The following is a 12,453-nucleotide window of genomic DNA, read 5'->3' on the forward strand; positions in this document are numbered from 1 at the left end:
ATGGTTGGGGGAGCGATTTTGGATAGAAAAAGTATATGGAGTGTTATGCAGTGACAAACTTGGGAAGCATCCAGGAGAGATTGCCCACTGGTTTTCCCCCAAAACCATGGGAAACATCAGTCCCCTCTTATCCCAAAAGACAAAGTCCAAGAAACTTTGGCATTTCTTTATTTTCTTTGTTAACGCCCCCTTCTGTTTTTCATTCATTGTCTTGTCCCCACGATCCTCAGTCTCCTTTATTACATATTAACAATTTGCTGAGGGTGTGGTTTATTTTCCACCTCGAAAAGAAGAAAACATGTGGGTCCTGTTTATGAATAGTTATTGACATATATATTTTTTCGCTTGTAATTGAGTGATGTAATAAGAAGTGTGAGATGTTAATTATAGTGTAATCCTCTGTTAGACGTATTCCTAGTTTAAGGATGAATCATAATAAAAATCTCGTGTCTCAATTTTTCTTTCTCGCTTTTACATTTTACTTCATTGCGATTGTGTGCTGAGTCCCGACACAATGGAGGGTTCGATCTAGTGGTAATTTCAGGTCAAAATTAGTCGAATGGGCTCAATTGACAAAGAGTGAAAAGATTTAGGATTTAATTGGTAAAATCGAAAGGTTTGTGACTAAACTAACAAAAATGCAATGGATTTATGACTTTTCTGACAAATTTTCCTCTTTTTCTGCGTATAGCATCGGACAAGAATGGCTGATCCATCGGACAAGAATGGCTGATCCAACTAAAACTAATGAACTTTCTTCATTTCCATCAACATTTTTCTTTCGGTATTCTCAAGAGTGGCATTGGGAATGCATGGATAGAAAAATAAAAGCTAAGAAAATGGACTCTTTCATTCTCTATCAATGTTCATTACTTTGCTTGCTCACCAATCTATATATGCATACCAATGTTGAAAGTTTCACTCGCCGAAGAAAATTAGTCCAAGATGGACAAAAGTTCATCTCTTTGAAATCAGAGACTAAGCAATAAAGCATATGCTTGTCAACAGGTACTTCCTCAAGCTTGATCATTTAAGGTGCGCATGACTTTTGGAATAGAATTTCTGCTCCATAAGTGTTTTTAGAGTGTAAATCTATTTGGTAATGCAACTTACGGAGTAGAAATTCGTTTAGTTACACAATTTTTTTTTTCTACTTCTATATTTTTTTGCTCGAAGAAGCAAAAGAAATTTCCTTCTCTTTAGAAATAGAAAAATCACCAGGCTCGTGAATGGTAGTCAGGTCACCATGCTCGTGATCACAGCTGTTCTAAAACCGGAGAAAAAAGAGAAAGGAAACTAGCCCTACGTACGACAAGAAGACCATCAGCAACCCTCTGCTCGGCACCTTCACAAGTGAGTGAGGATCATGTTGCCGTAAATGTAGCCTAGTTGTATGAATGTTGTACTCGGTGCAATATTTTTAGTCATATACCGGACCGCCATAGATTTCTTCGTTCCCCCCCAGTTCAGAACTTTTGAGATTAGTTATGCTGTTTTGACTATTAGAAAATCGCATCCAATACTATCACGGTGAATATGATAATCCGCTGGTACGTGAAGGTACAGTACCAGAGGGGTCAAGTAGAGCAGTGCAATTGAATTTCAGAGACACTTCACTTGCTCATCAGATGTCGTTGCTGAAACTTAGTTTACGGTCGGTCCCCGAGACTCAAGTTAAAGCTCTGCCTTTACTCGAAACTCGAGATATTAAAACTTGGCTCGGGGCTGTTAGACAATCAAACTTTCTTATTGATGTCGCTAGTTTAATTGTTGCTAGATGGTTGCTTGTAGATGTGGATATTATTCCATCTAGTGTTTTCCTCAGTTTCCGTATCGCATTTCTTTATTGTGTTATCGCGGTGCCGATAGTGATCCTTGTAGTATACTCAATGATCATCCAAAGACTGAACCATATATACAATGATATCTGCAAGGTGTGAATTCAATAGGAATCACTATGACTGGAGTTGGAGTATGTTAAATGCCGGGAAGATGCGGATTAAGACCCTTATTTTCTTCCAGCTTCTTCCAGCTCTCGAAGCCCTCCTACTTTTTGTTCAATCTCCTCGATCAACTCCTCGCGCCATAGCTCTGCTCTAGCTGATTCTTCAATGTCTTCTTGCTGCATAGCACAAATTTCAGTGAGTAAAAAGGTTCCATTCGGCTCCTCGAGTGAAGGGGACAATGAACCTGTCTAGGTCCGAACATGCCGTAACTTAATACCAAATCTGAGATTGAAGAGGACCACTCTTACTGCAATTGCAGTAATAAAACCCAGGAACCCTCCAAAAGAAAGAGATGCCAATTCTCTCTATCTTCCCTATTGACACTTCACCATACTGGAAATGAATGCTCCTTCACTAACTGGTCATTTTTGGCAAATTATGCGAGAGAAACTGATGCTGTACTAGTCTAGGTAAAAGACTGTTCTAATCTGGATTAACCTTCCACCGAAGATGATAATTAACTCTTCAATTGCTATTTGTCCTTCGCACTCCTGATCCGTTGCTATTACCCTCGTAGATTGCAGACATAATGGCCTTTTCCTGATCACTCCAAGCATGTCTAATCTAAAGTTCATTTTTCAGCTTCCACTTGTTCTCAGACTTAGAACATTGGAAAAAAGGAGCAACCTTTTCTGTTACCATGAGAAGTAGGCAAGTGTTGAGCTAGGAAAAACAAGAAAGAAAGTGATCAATCGAGATCAGCGGTTGAAGAGTAGCCCACCTTCTCATACATCCAGTGACCAGTACCATCTCCTCCATCTTTCCTGTATTCTTCCGAATCATAGTACGGATCCTAAAGTATTCTCTCGCATATCAGACGTGAACGTCAATACTCACAGTATCAGAAAATCCAAGAAGAGAAGTTCTGCTTATGGAGTATCTTACTTTTGTGGAGCCAAAGAACAAGCATCCCCAACAAGTGAACATGATGTAGAAAGTATCTACAAAATCAACGGCAATAAGGAAGGTACGCAGAGGCAGAGTACCCCATAGCTTCACAGTGACATTAACAATGAGATGAGATTATGCATGAGTTGAACATGAACTCGAATGACCTAGAAACACTCACAAACATTCTTCAGGGCCTTATCACTGAGGTGCCATATTGATTTGTTGCTAATGAATTCCCTCTGGCCTTCAACCTGCTCGACTAAAACCGCCATCAGAGTCCAATCTGGAAAGGCATTCACTTTACACAGAGAGGCCCTTTTGCTCTTCCTCATTTCAAGCTTCAAATGCAAGACCCATAACAACTACTTCAGAACAATGAAGGAATCTCCTAAATCCTGGTCAACCCAGATGGCCAATTTCGCTAAAGTTGCGAACTTCAATCACCGAGAAGCCAAAAACCCATAAAATATCTGAAGAGTTGTCATGAGATTTCCGGATAAGGAAAGTCAGAGAACGTACCAGTCTTGAAGATGGGTTCATGTCCAATCTTCTCTTTGGGACGTGACCGCGAAGGTGCGGCGGTTTGTTGATGGTGAAGCCCCTCATTGCATCCGCCATTTTTGAACTTTCCTTCTTGAATCCGAAAGAGTGAAAACGTATCGTTTCTATGCCCTCTTATCTCAAGCTTTGCACCGCATGATCTCCGGGAGAAAATGGATAAGGAGACCATTTGCGTCCACCCTTCAAAACACCAGCGGCGCGAACGGATATAAAGCTTTTATATTAATGAATACTTTTAATCAGCAGATTGAGACATCAAGGCCTATTAGCTCAGTTGGTTAGAGCGTCGTGCTAATAACGCGAAGGTCGCAGGTTCGAGACCTGCATGGGCCATTTTAGTCCCGTTCTTCCTTTTAATTTTCTTCTTTTTTGCCCCCATTTGTTGCTTTCTACGAGCCAATTTACTACTGTAATTATATCATCTTCGGCTCCAAATTCACATTGAAATGCACACGTACATCTTACGAGCATGAATTTATACAGCCTAGCTTGTTAAGTGACAACGAGTGCACGAGAAAAACTGCCAATTTACATTTTGTTCTTAAGTAAGTTTTCCTTTTTCTTCGTTGGTAAATTAGCTTCGTTGTAATTAGCTCAAACGTGAAAAATGATGAAGTTTGCTAGCTAGTCCCGACTACAAAGACCACGTTACGCCTGAGAATGCATGCATTCCTTGTCACCCGATCTCCCTAAAATCAGGAAGACCAATATCATTTGGCTAATAAAAAGAGAAGAAGAGAGCAAGCCATTGAACCCGACATAATTCGCCATATTTTTGCGTTTGGTTCAATCCGGAGACTATAAAAATAATGTGACCCATGTGATATTACTATTGATAATTTAATAATATGAATTAAATGCTAAAATCCATCGATTATGAAATGACGTAATTAAAGTATTTTGATGGAAAGCACCTTTTTTTTTAGGTCGAAAAAAGGCACCTCTTGAAGCGGCAACTGTTAATAGATATAAAAGGCCTAATCCTCTCTCCGCCCCCCAATAACGACGTTTTACTAGCAGACATAATGAGGTAGCGGACTGTTGTTTCTCTCTATCAGAAACAACGTAAAAGAACGGAGTGTTAAGAGAGGGAAACCAGTCTTTATCGTCTCCGATTTTCTGCAACGATCGCTTGAAGGCTTCGCTATGGAGAAAGGTATTGTCTTCAATCTTATTATTTGTGAAAATCATGAAGATCAACGATTTCTCCGCGTAAAATTTACGCTAGACTAGAGTCAATTGGCTGCTGCAACAGAAAGAAGCGAAAGTCGAGGGAAATGGTATAAGCGAGAAGTAACAAGCAGCATAGGAAACTTTAGGAGGGCTCATGGTCCTCGCTCTTGATCTAGTCTTCAAGGGGTGAGGTCTACCGGACATCATCCTAGAATATCACTTTTAAGTAGTTCGAGCAAATTTCTGACTTCTTTTCTTTCTGCTCTGTTTTCTGTCCCATAACCACTTTCTACTCGAGCTTTGTCCCAGAAATTGCACAGCATATGAAGGTTGCTGTTTCACGGAATCTCATGTCTTCGGACAATTGAAATCCCGTGTCTCTCTGCCTCGAAACCACTCAAAAAACTTCACAAAATGCTGAACTTGTCTGCAACATTGAGAACATCTTGGTAACTTCCACATGTGCAACAAACAGCATCTTACTAGGAACCAATTCCTTATGCTTATTGGGTGACAAGCCACTAACAGAAGATGTTAATTACAATTAGATTTTCCATTGGGGTCAACAACATCAGATTAAAAAAAAATGTAGGCGGCAGCTGGCTGCTGGGTATGATTATAGAAAAATACATATTTTTTTTGGGGTAACCTTGTTGGAAGGTTCTTGGCCAGCTCATTTCCAGGAATATTCTTTTATCTGGCTGTGAAGCTCTAATTTACTTCCGTTCACACTGCTTTTTTTTGTGTTGGGATTACGCAATTTTTACAGAGAACAGATCAGTCGCACCAAATCCAGATTTGAATTTTGCTTCATCCGAGGTATGAGCATATGATGTCAGTCGCCAAATTTGTCTTGCATGAGTGTCTGAAGTTGCATTGCTCTCTGCGACCTTCACAATGAAAAAGGGTACTGTAAAAATCATTTTTTTTTTGTGGAAAATCCGTAATTTTTACAGCAGGGCTTCGGGAATTTGGAAGGGCAACGGTGCAGCAGAGTCTAGTCAAAGTAAGTTCATGGTGCTTTCTTTGTCCATTGAGTGTGAATTGTTTGAGTTGTAACCGGTGAAGACGTTATGGTTTCCTTCGTTCACGACTATTCTCTTAAAGCATTCATTTCATTGACCCACAAGTCTTTTAAGTCTACGTAGCTCAAAGCGACAGAAACGATAAGGCACGTGATGGAAGCTTGAGTGGAAACTACAAGGTAATTGGAAAAAAAAATCAGCATGCAAGTCGTGCCATGCCTGTGTGCAGATTATTCAACTCTCTCCACGCATTTTTCACAAGGAATGGTCAAATCCGAACCTCCCACACAACGACCATGTACATCACACCATTAATCACGGGTTTGACTCTTTGACCACACTTTTTGCTAGCCGTACTCGATCTGACAAAAACATGCATGGGAGAGAAAATATCCGGTAGTTGCAAAGCGTCGTGTCAACAATTAACGTGGCGCCTGTTTTTTCTCATGTCCAATAATGTGTTGACACATGTCCGCTGAGTTGGACTAAAGGAATAATGATTCTTTTCTCTTTTCTTCCTCCTTCACCCTCGTCTCTCTCCTAGCTGTCTTCTATGGCAACTGGAATTGCCTTCAAGCTTCGTTTTGGCCGGTTCTTCAAATCTGGCCGTCCGTGGCCATCGTCTCTCACGGCCATGGGTCCAAATGAGCCTTCGTCTTGGCCACTCTTCGGATTTGGTGTCCATGGCCGCCGGCGCCGAATGAGCTGTTGTTGCTCGTGGCCATGGCTTGAGTTGATCTTCGTTTTTCGCAAACTCCTCCATGAGCAGGTAGTCCTTGATCCGCTCCCTCTTTAGCAGCCAAATTTAAGGAGTCAGCCAAGACGGAGCTTGAAAGCGGTGCCCATGGCCATGAAAGACGGCCAGGTGAGATTCGAGGGTGAAAGAGGAAGAAGAGAAAAAAAAATCATTAATTTTTCATTCCAACTCAACGGACGCATGTCGACATATTATGGGACGTGAGTAAAAAATGCGCGCCACGTAAGCAATTGACGTGTCGTTTTGCAACTACCGAATATTTTCTCCACCGAAAAAGGTTTTCACATTCGGCACTAATTGAGCCAACTCCAAATTGACAATCTAACGTCAAGGAAAAAAGTTAATATAGATAAGATTAAACCATCGACTCAGTCTTTTTAGACTAAACTATTCCAATACAATTTCTACTTTGCGATCGATCCTGCGGATAAAGGCTGTAAAAAATTGCTGGAGCGAACGGTAGATGGCCACTATAAAAAAGGCGGCCAGCCTTGGCAAAGCTTTTCCATCTTCGAATCTAGTTTTGCATGCAATCCCACCGTCTCTCCTCTTTCTTTCTCTTTTGCTTTATAACACCGCGCACACGCTCACACGCACTTTCCGCTTCTTTTGCCATACCATCTTTCACACACAAGGCCATCAATCTCTCCCAAAAACCAGAGCAGAGTTGCTTCCATGGGGATCAAGGGCGTGTTCGATCTCGAGAAGCAGTACGCGTTCTACGGCGCGTACCACCGCCACCGGGTGAACGTCCTGATGCACACCCTCTTCGTGTGGCCGCTCTTCTTCTCCTTCCTCGTCCTCTTCTACTTCACCCCTCCCATCTGCAGCCTCTTCTTCATCGCCCCTCCCAAGTGCTTCTTGACCAGCCACGGCCTGCTCCTCAACTTCGGCTTCTTCCTCGCACTGTTGTACGCCGTCACCTACGTGTGCCTGGACCGGAAAGCCGGGTCTCTGGCCGCTCTGCTCTGCTTGGCCTGCTGGGTCGGCTCGAGCCTGCTCGCGCAGCAGCTCGGCTTCTCTCTGGCGTGGAAGGTACTGCGACGCTTCTCTTCTCTCCTCCTTGCTCTGCTTGCGTGATTCCCTTGTGGTACTCAGGAAACTCCATCTTGACTTGAGTGCAGTTCTTTCTGGCGTCGCAAGTGATATGTTGGGCCGGTCAGTCCATAGGTCACGGAGTGTTTGAGGTGAGCTGGTAAAAACTCAGTACCTGCCTTCTTGTTCATTGTCTGCAAATTACGTATGTTTTCATCAAATCCATCTGCAGAAACGAGCCCCCTCGGACAACATGGCGCAAGCATTCGTGATGGCTCCTTTCTTCGTACTGCTCGAGGCAAGTTTTTCTCGCTCTTCTCCGAACGCGGCCATCGATTGTTAAGCTCACAGCTCTTAAAAGGGTTTTCGTAAAATTCAACTTGCAGGTTCTGCAGACAACCTGTGGGTACGAGCCATATCCAGGGTTCAACCGAGGCGTGACAGGGAAGATAGAGGCCGAAATCGAGCAGTGGCAGAGCAAGACACCGAGCAAGAAGGCCGCTTAGCCAACGAACGTCAGGTTGGCTTTGTCGGAGGTTGAGTCAACGCCGGTCTTTAAGATTGTATGATTTAGTGTGGTTGGTTTGCATTGAGTAGAGTTTAACTGAGTCTTTGTGCTTTGATTAAGATGGAGTTAGTTGAAATTGCCCTTCAAGTCGCGGTTCTGCAGCTATACCGCCATCCGGGACTATTCTATCATTTCATCGTTAGTTTTAGGACACAGCAAACAGAACAAATGCCATAATATTATCGATTGATGCGTGTGATATGTTCCGAAGATTTGACTGATTGATTATGAGGCAGCAATCGTTCCCAGACCAACCACCATAAGGGTCAACGCCTCCGTCGAAACGAGAATAAATTAATTGCATAAGCCGAGAAAATCAAAACTCGGGGCGATGGAAGTTGTTCGATCTACAGTTTTGCCCCCGGCGACAAGACCACTGTAGGTGGATTGAGAAGTGAGACTTCAAGGTGCCTCGATCGAATGGAAAAACAGCTTAAAGCTTACAACTTCAAAGCATGAGGTCTCATGTTGGATATTTCTTTTACTGCAATTCAGAAGGCCTGTTGCGCTTTGTGTAAGAAGAAATAATAATATTGACAATAAATATGACGATGATGTTGGTATTATTACAACTTATGTAGAGAACAAATTGTTATTTTGTTGGATATTCCAAGATCCAAAATCTTTTCAAGAGCAAGAAATTGACTTCCGGATTCAGCAAGAACGCCAAGGCCAACCGGTTCAGATAAAGCAAACGACCACCACTCATCGATTCGACACGTCACACGTATGATTTCCGCTAAATTTCCTTCGACTTATTTTTACGTCGCCTGTCACTTCGCCACCCTTCTCTGAATGATCGGGGCATAAGAGGGAGAGAGAAGAAGAGAGAAAGGTCGAAACTTTCTCTAAGCATCGTAGACCATCGAGAGAGAGAGAGAGAGAGAGAGAGAGAGATGTCGTCATCTTCTTCGTTGTGTTCTTCGACGACACTCCAGTCTCGGACCAGCGTAAACGGTGAGGGTCTTAAGCTTCAAAGTCCAACTCTTTATCAACCCAGTTCGCTCACCTTCACAAGGTACTCTACTGTTCTTTCGAGTCTTAACTATCAAGAACGGAGATTCATTCTTTTGGGCAGAATCGAGAGTCAAGATGGATGTATAATTTGCCAAATGGGATTATTCTTAAGGACTGTTCGAGCGGGAATTACATGTTCAAGAATACTCTCTCCACCTTTTTACTCCTTAAGCAGAAATCTCGAAATTACGCAACTTTCTTCACATTTCGGTAAAGAATTTATGATAATTTGTGGTTGCTTTTGCTTTGTTTCTTTCTGATAACCAACAGAAGGGGACTTTGACTAATTTCGCAGTATGGTAACAGAGATTGGCATTGGCTAGTGACTTATGTCGTGCTTGTTGATGTGCCTACATCGCTATCATTTTGTTTTCTGGAATTTGATTTAACATTGTCGCCGAAATGAATCCATAGATACATATGCGCTTTCCACATTCTTGGGGCTGCAGGTTTTAAAGGTTGTGTGCTTCTGGGGGCTTCATTCATGCTTCTCATGGGCTGATGTCTTTTGCCACTCTCTGTCATATATGTAGGAGAAGGGTCCAAACTGTCGTGAAGGCGACCGCACGAGTAGATAAATTCTCGAAAAGCGACATCATCGTCTCTCCATCTATCCTCTCAGCAAATTTCGCTAAACTAGGAGAACAGGTTCTCCTTTTATCCTGAGATTCTTATAACAGACACATCCATTACTGAGTTACAGCAGTAGTCTACTGCATATGAGTGGAGATAGCATGATATATTTTCCTATTTTGGCGGCTAAAAGATCATCTTTCCGGCATTTTTTAGGACTAGGAAATTTTTTTGATTTGCTGAGGTTGTGCAATTCTATCTTTTCATGCGACGGTGTTTGGATCCTTGTTTTGTCTAGGTAAAAGCAGTGGATGTGGCGGGTTGCGACTGGATCCATGTCGATGTCATGGATGGTCGTTTTGTTCCGAACATTACCATTGGGCCTCTTGTCGTAGATGCCTTGCGCTCTGTGACAGATCTTCCTCTAGATGTGCATTTGGTATCCTCCCTAATTGGTTGAGAACTCTTCCAAAACCGAAACTAAAACAGGAATAGGAAGTGAATGCTAATCAGACCATTGTTGCAGATGATCGTAGAACCTGAACGGCGGGTACCAGATTTCATCAAGGCTGGAGCGGACATAGTTAGTGTCCATTGTGAGCAATCAGCCACCATACACTTGCATCGCACACTTGATCAAGTGAGAACTTCATCTTATCATGTTAGCACATCTTGTGCAGATGGAAATTGATCTGATTGAAAGAATAATCGTGCTTTGAGTAATCTGCATAAATGGTGCCCATAAAATTTCATTGGCGCTCTCTAGTCCCTATCTCCTCTCTGAGCTCCTTTTTCGATAATTCAGATCAAAAGTCTAGGTGCGAAAGCTGGAGTTGTTCTAAACCCTGCCACGCCACTAACCGCTGTAGACTCTGTCCTCGATGGTGAGTTTACTGTTTACTTTTTCCCGTTCTTTATTGTTTACCTTTGCCTCGATATCTGGAGGTGAAAATTCAAAGTAACTTCTTCGTCTCAAGAGATCATGATTATCACGTTTTGATGCATGTCCAGATCCTTTCTTCACTTTTGTGATTTCCGAATGAAACCAAACAGAAGTTGTATAGTCAACATCAGAAGAAGCCTTAGGTGGGATTAAGAAAATTCTAGTTATCGAAATCGTTGATTGCTAAATACCACTAGACAATATCAGATGCTACATAAAGTCCTATAGACAGTAAAGCGTCATCCTAATGCGACAGTTTCATTTGGAAAAGAAGTGGTAAGCGTCATCCTAATGTGACAGTTTCATTTGGAAAAAATCTAAAGGGCATTTTTCATATGGTAATTTGGCTTCAAAAGACTATCTAGACAATAATAACTCGAGATTGACAGATTGCTTTCTATTATGTTCATATTCTAGAGGATAACACTGACAGAAACATTGTAACAATGCCCGGAAGATTGCAAAGCCTAACTTGACGAGGCACATCTCTCTGTGAAACAGTCGTTGACCTAGTCTTGATCATGTCGGTGAACCCTGGCTTTGGTGGGCAGAGTTTCATTGAGAGCCAAGTAAAGAAAATCTCCGACTTGAGGAGACTCTGCCTAGAGAAGGTGTCGCACAGGGTCACAGTTCTTTTTGTGAGTTTTTATCGACTGATCGTCATTTGGTTGATGATAATCTTGACCTATGCTCTCTAACAGGGCGTTAATCCCTGGATCGAAGTAGATGGCGGAGTTGGCCCATCAAATGCATATAAGGTGCTCCTACTGAACTTCGATCCTTTTCAGAACGTGCTATATCAAGTTTTCATTCGAATGGTCATTGACAAGGGCCATCGCCTGAAACATATTGAGGATAACTCATGCCAATGGTCTGGGATTTAGCATTCAAAGTTGCAATGTAATTAGTTCATACCATCACAGATGATTCCCTAATTTTATGTTGGACATTTATATAGTGAGTGTTTGATAAAGGAAAGTAGTCAGGTTAGTACAACAGTTTCTTAACTAAACCGAGTGTCCCCAAATCTTACTGTGAGAAATGATATATTCAGACGATCACTGCGCGATTTTACAGGCTGCCTCTTTCTTGTTTCCCCTAGAATAAATTTTGCAAACTCAGTATATTTGCTCTCTCGGCTGGTAGGTTATTGAAGCAGGAGCTAATGCCATCGTTGCCGGTTCAGCTGTCTTTAAAGCTAAAGATTATGCTGAAGGTTGGAACCTCAGACGTCTTCCTCAATGGAAATTTGTGTGTTCGTCTGCCTGTATTTTTGCTTCAACTACTTCGTCTAATCTGACGGTTTGAAATGAATTTCTCACAGCTATTAGAGGGATCAAAACTAGCAAGAGACCTGCAGCTGTTGCCGTCTGAAGAGACATTGATGAGATCTAAAGCAGATTATGGAACCGAAGCATTTCAGCTAGTGTATGCCACATTCCATCCCATCTGTTTACCGACTCGATCTCATGATGATCTCTGAAACTGTTTAACGTTGGTATCTTCTAAGAGAAAGTACTTAATGTATGATCGCCTGGGATTCGCTTTCTTTGATTGATATAACTAAATGGACGTTCTGAATCTCCTACCTGTTTTGTTTCCCCATCTCAGTCTGCTATAGTAATGCCCAGCTCAGGTTTTCATTGCAATCTACCCTGCATTGATCTTGATTCTTACGTAATTTCCTCTTATCTTATGTACCCATTTTCTGCCACATTTCTAGGTTTGTGATCATCCCCAAGTTCTCTAAGCCCCTTTTTGAACACAATACTGGTCACAAACGTCAAACAGTACAATTTTTCTTTTTTTAAAGTCTATTGGCCTTATGCAATGCAAAACATAGTATGCTGCAATTAACTTGATCGCGAAACACAACTTACTATTTCCATTTGTATGTACTGAGC

At 42.0% G+C, this 12,453-nt stretch overlaps 3 protein-coding genes and 1 non-coding gene across 5 annotated transcripts; 3 read left to right on the top strand and 1 right to left on the bottom strand.

The window, feature by feature from the left end:
• Nucleotides 1–1,820: 1,820 nt before the first annotated feature.
• On the bottom strand, nucleotides 1,821–3,605 carry LOC115734945 (photosynthetic NDH subunit of subcomplex B 4, chloroplastic). Its single transcript, XM_030665976.2, has 5 exons — nucleotides 3,417–3,605; nucleotides 3,076–3,235; nucleotides 2,892–2,947; nucleotides 2,728–2,799; nucleotides 1,821–2,122 (listed from the first exon to the last, which is right to left on the bottom strand). The coding sequence occupies exons 1-5, from the start codon at nucleotides 3,513–3,515 to the stop codon at nucleotides 2,009–2,011; spliced, it is 501 nt and encodes a 166-aa protein (XP_030521836.1). The 5' UTR covers nucleotides 3,516–3,605; the 3' UTR covers nucleotides 1,821–2,008.
• Nucleotides 3,606–3,717: 112 nt separating this feature from the next.
• TRNAI-AAU lies at nucleotides 3,718–3,791 on the top strand. Its single transcript has one exon. It is a non-coding gene; the product is annotated as a tRNA-Ile (tRNA).
• A 3,240-nt stretch (nucleotides 3,792–7,031) lies between these two features.
• LOC115734941 (2-hydroxy-palmitic acid dioxygenase MPO1-like) lies at nucleotides 7,032–8,217 on the top strand. The gene is made up of 4 exons (XM_030665970.2): nucleotides 7,032–7,448; nucleotides 7,538–7,600; nucleotides 7,681–7,746; nucleotides 7,835–8,217. Exons 1-4 carry the CDS (start codon nucleotides 7,089–7,091, stop codon nucleotides 7,952–7,954), a joined length of 609 nt encoding a protein of 202 aa, XP_030521830.1. The 5' UTR covers nucleotides 7,032–7,088; the 3' UTR covers nucleotides 7,955–8,217.
• A 579-nt stretch (nucleotides 8,218–8,796) lies between these two features.
• Nucleotides 8,797–12,130, top strand: LOC115734933 (ribulose-phosphate 3-epimerase, chloroplastic). Of its 2 annotated transcripts, none has more exons than XM_030665960.2 (9): nucleotides 8,797–9,034; nucleotides 9,567–9,681; nucleotides 9,905–10,045; nucleotides 10,133–10,246; nucleotides 10,412–10,490; nucleotides 11,051–11,160; nucleotides 11,251–11,307; nucleotides 11,696–11,765; nucleotides 11,874–12,130. In XM_030665960.2, the coding sequence occupies exons 1-9, from the start codon at nucleotides 8,913–8,915 to the stop codon at nucleotides 11,921–11,923; spliced, it is 858 nt and encodes a 285-aa protein (XP_030521820.1). In that variant the 5' UTR covers nucleotides 8,797–8,912; the 3' UTR covers nucleotides 11,924–12,130. The 2 variants fall into 2 exon arrangements, with proteins under 2 accessions (XP_030521820.1, XP_048137638.1); XM_048281681.1 differs by having other exon boundaries at nucleotides 8,823–8,973.
• The last annotated feature ends 323 nt before the right edge of the window (nucleotides 12,131–12,453 follow it).

The sequence above is a fragment of the Rhodamnia argentea genome, chromosome 7 (genome assembly GCF_020921035.1).
Source record: "Rhodamnia argentea isolate NSW1041297 chromosome 7, ASM2092103v1, whole genome shotgun sequence".
In the NCBI taxonomy this organism is placed as follows: Eukaryota; Viridiplantae; Streptophyta; class Magnoliopsida; order Myrtales; family Myrtaceae; genus Rhodamnia; species Rhodamnia argentea.

Coding starts and splice junctions, on each gene's coding strand:
- LOC115734933 (XM_030665960.2), top strand. CDS start 8,913: ATGTCGTCATCTTCTTCGTTGTGTTCTTCGACGACACTCCAGTCTCGG. Junction 10,046..10,132: donor TTCCTCTAGATGTGCATTTG/GTATCCTCCCTA, acceptor CCATTGTTGCAG/ATGATCGTAGAACCTGAACG. Junction 10,247..10,411: donor TGCATCGCACACTTGATCAA/GTGAGAACTTCA, acceptor TCGATAATTCAG/ATCAAAAGTCTAGGTGCGAA.
- LOC115734941 (XM_030665970.2), top strand. CDS start 7,089: ATGGGGATCAAGGGCGTGTTCGATCTCGAGAAGCAGTACGCGTTCTAC. Junction 7,449..7,537: donor GCTTCTCTCTGGCGTGGAAG/GTACTGCGACGC, acceptor ACTTGAGTGCAG/TTCTTTCTGGCGTCGCAAGT. Junction 7,747..7,834: donor CTTTCTTCGTACTGCTCGAG/GCAAGTTTTTCT, acceptor TTCAACTTGCAG/GTTCTGCAGACAACCTGTGG.
- LOC115734945 (XM_030665976.2), bottom strand. CDS start 3,515: ATGGCGGATGCAATGAGGGGCTTCACCATCAACAAACCGCCGCACCTT. Junction 2,800..2,891: donor TGTTCTTTGGCTCCACAAAA/GTAAGATACTCC, acceptor AGAATACTTTAG/GATCCGTACTATGATTCGGA. Junction 2,123..2,727: donor GTCACTGGATGTATGAGAAG/GTGGGCTACTCT, acceptor TGTGCTATGCAG/CAAGAAGACATTGAAGAATC.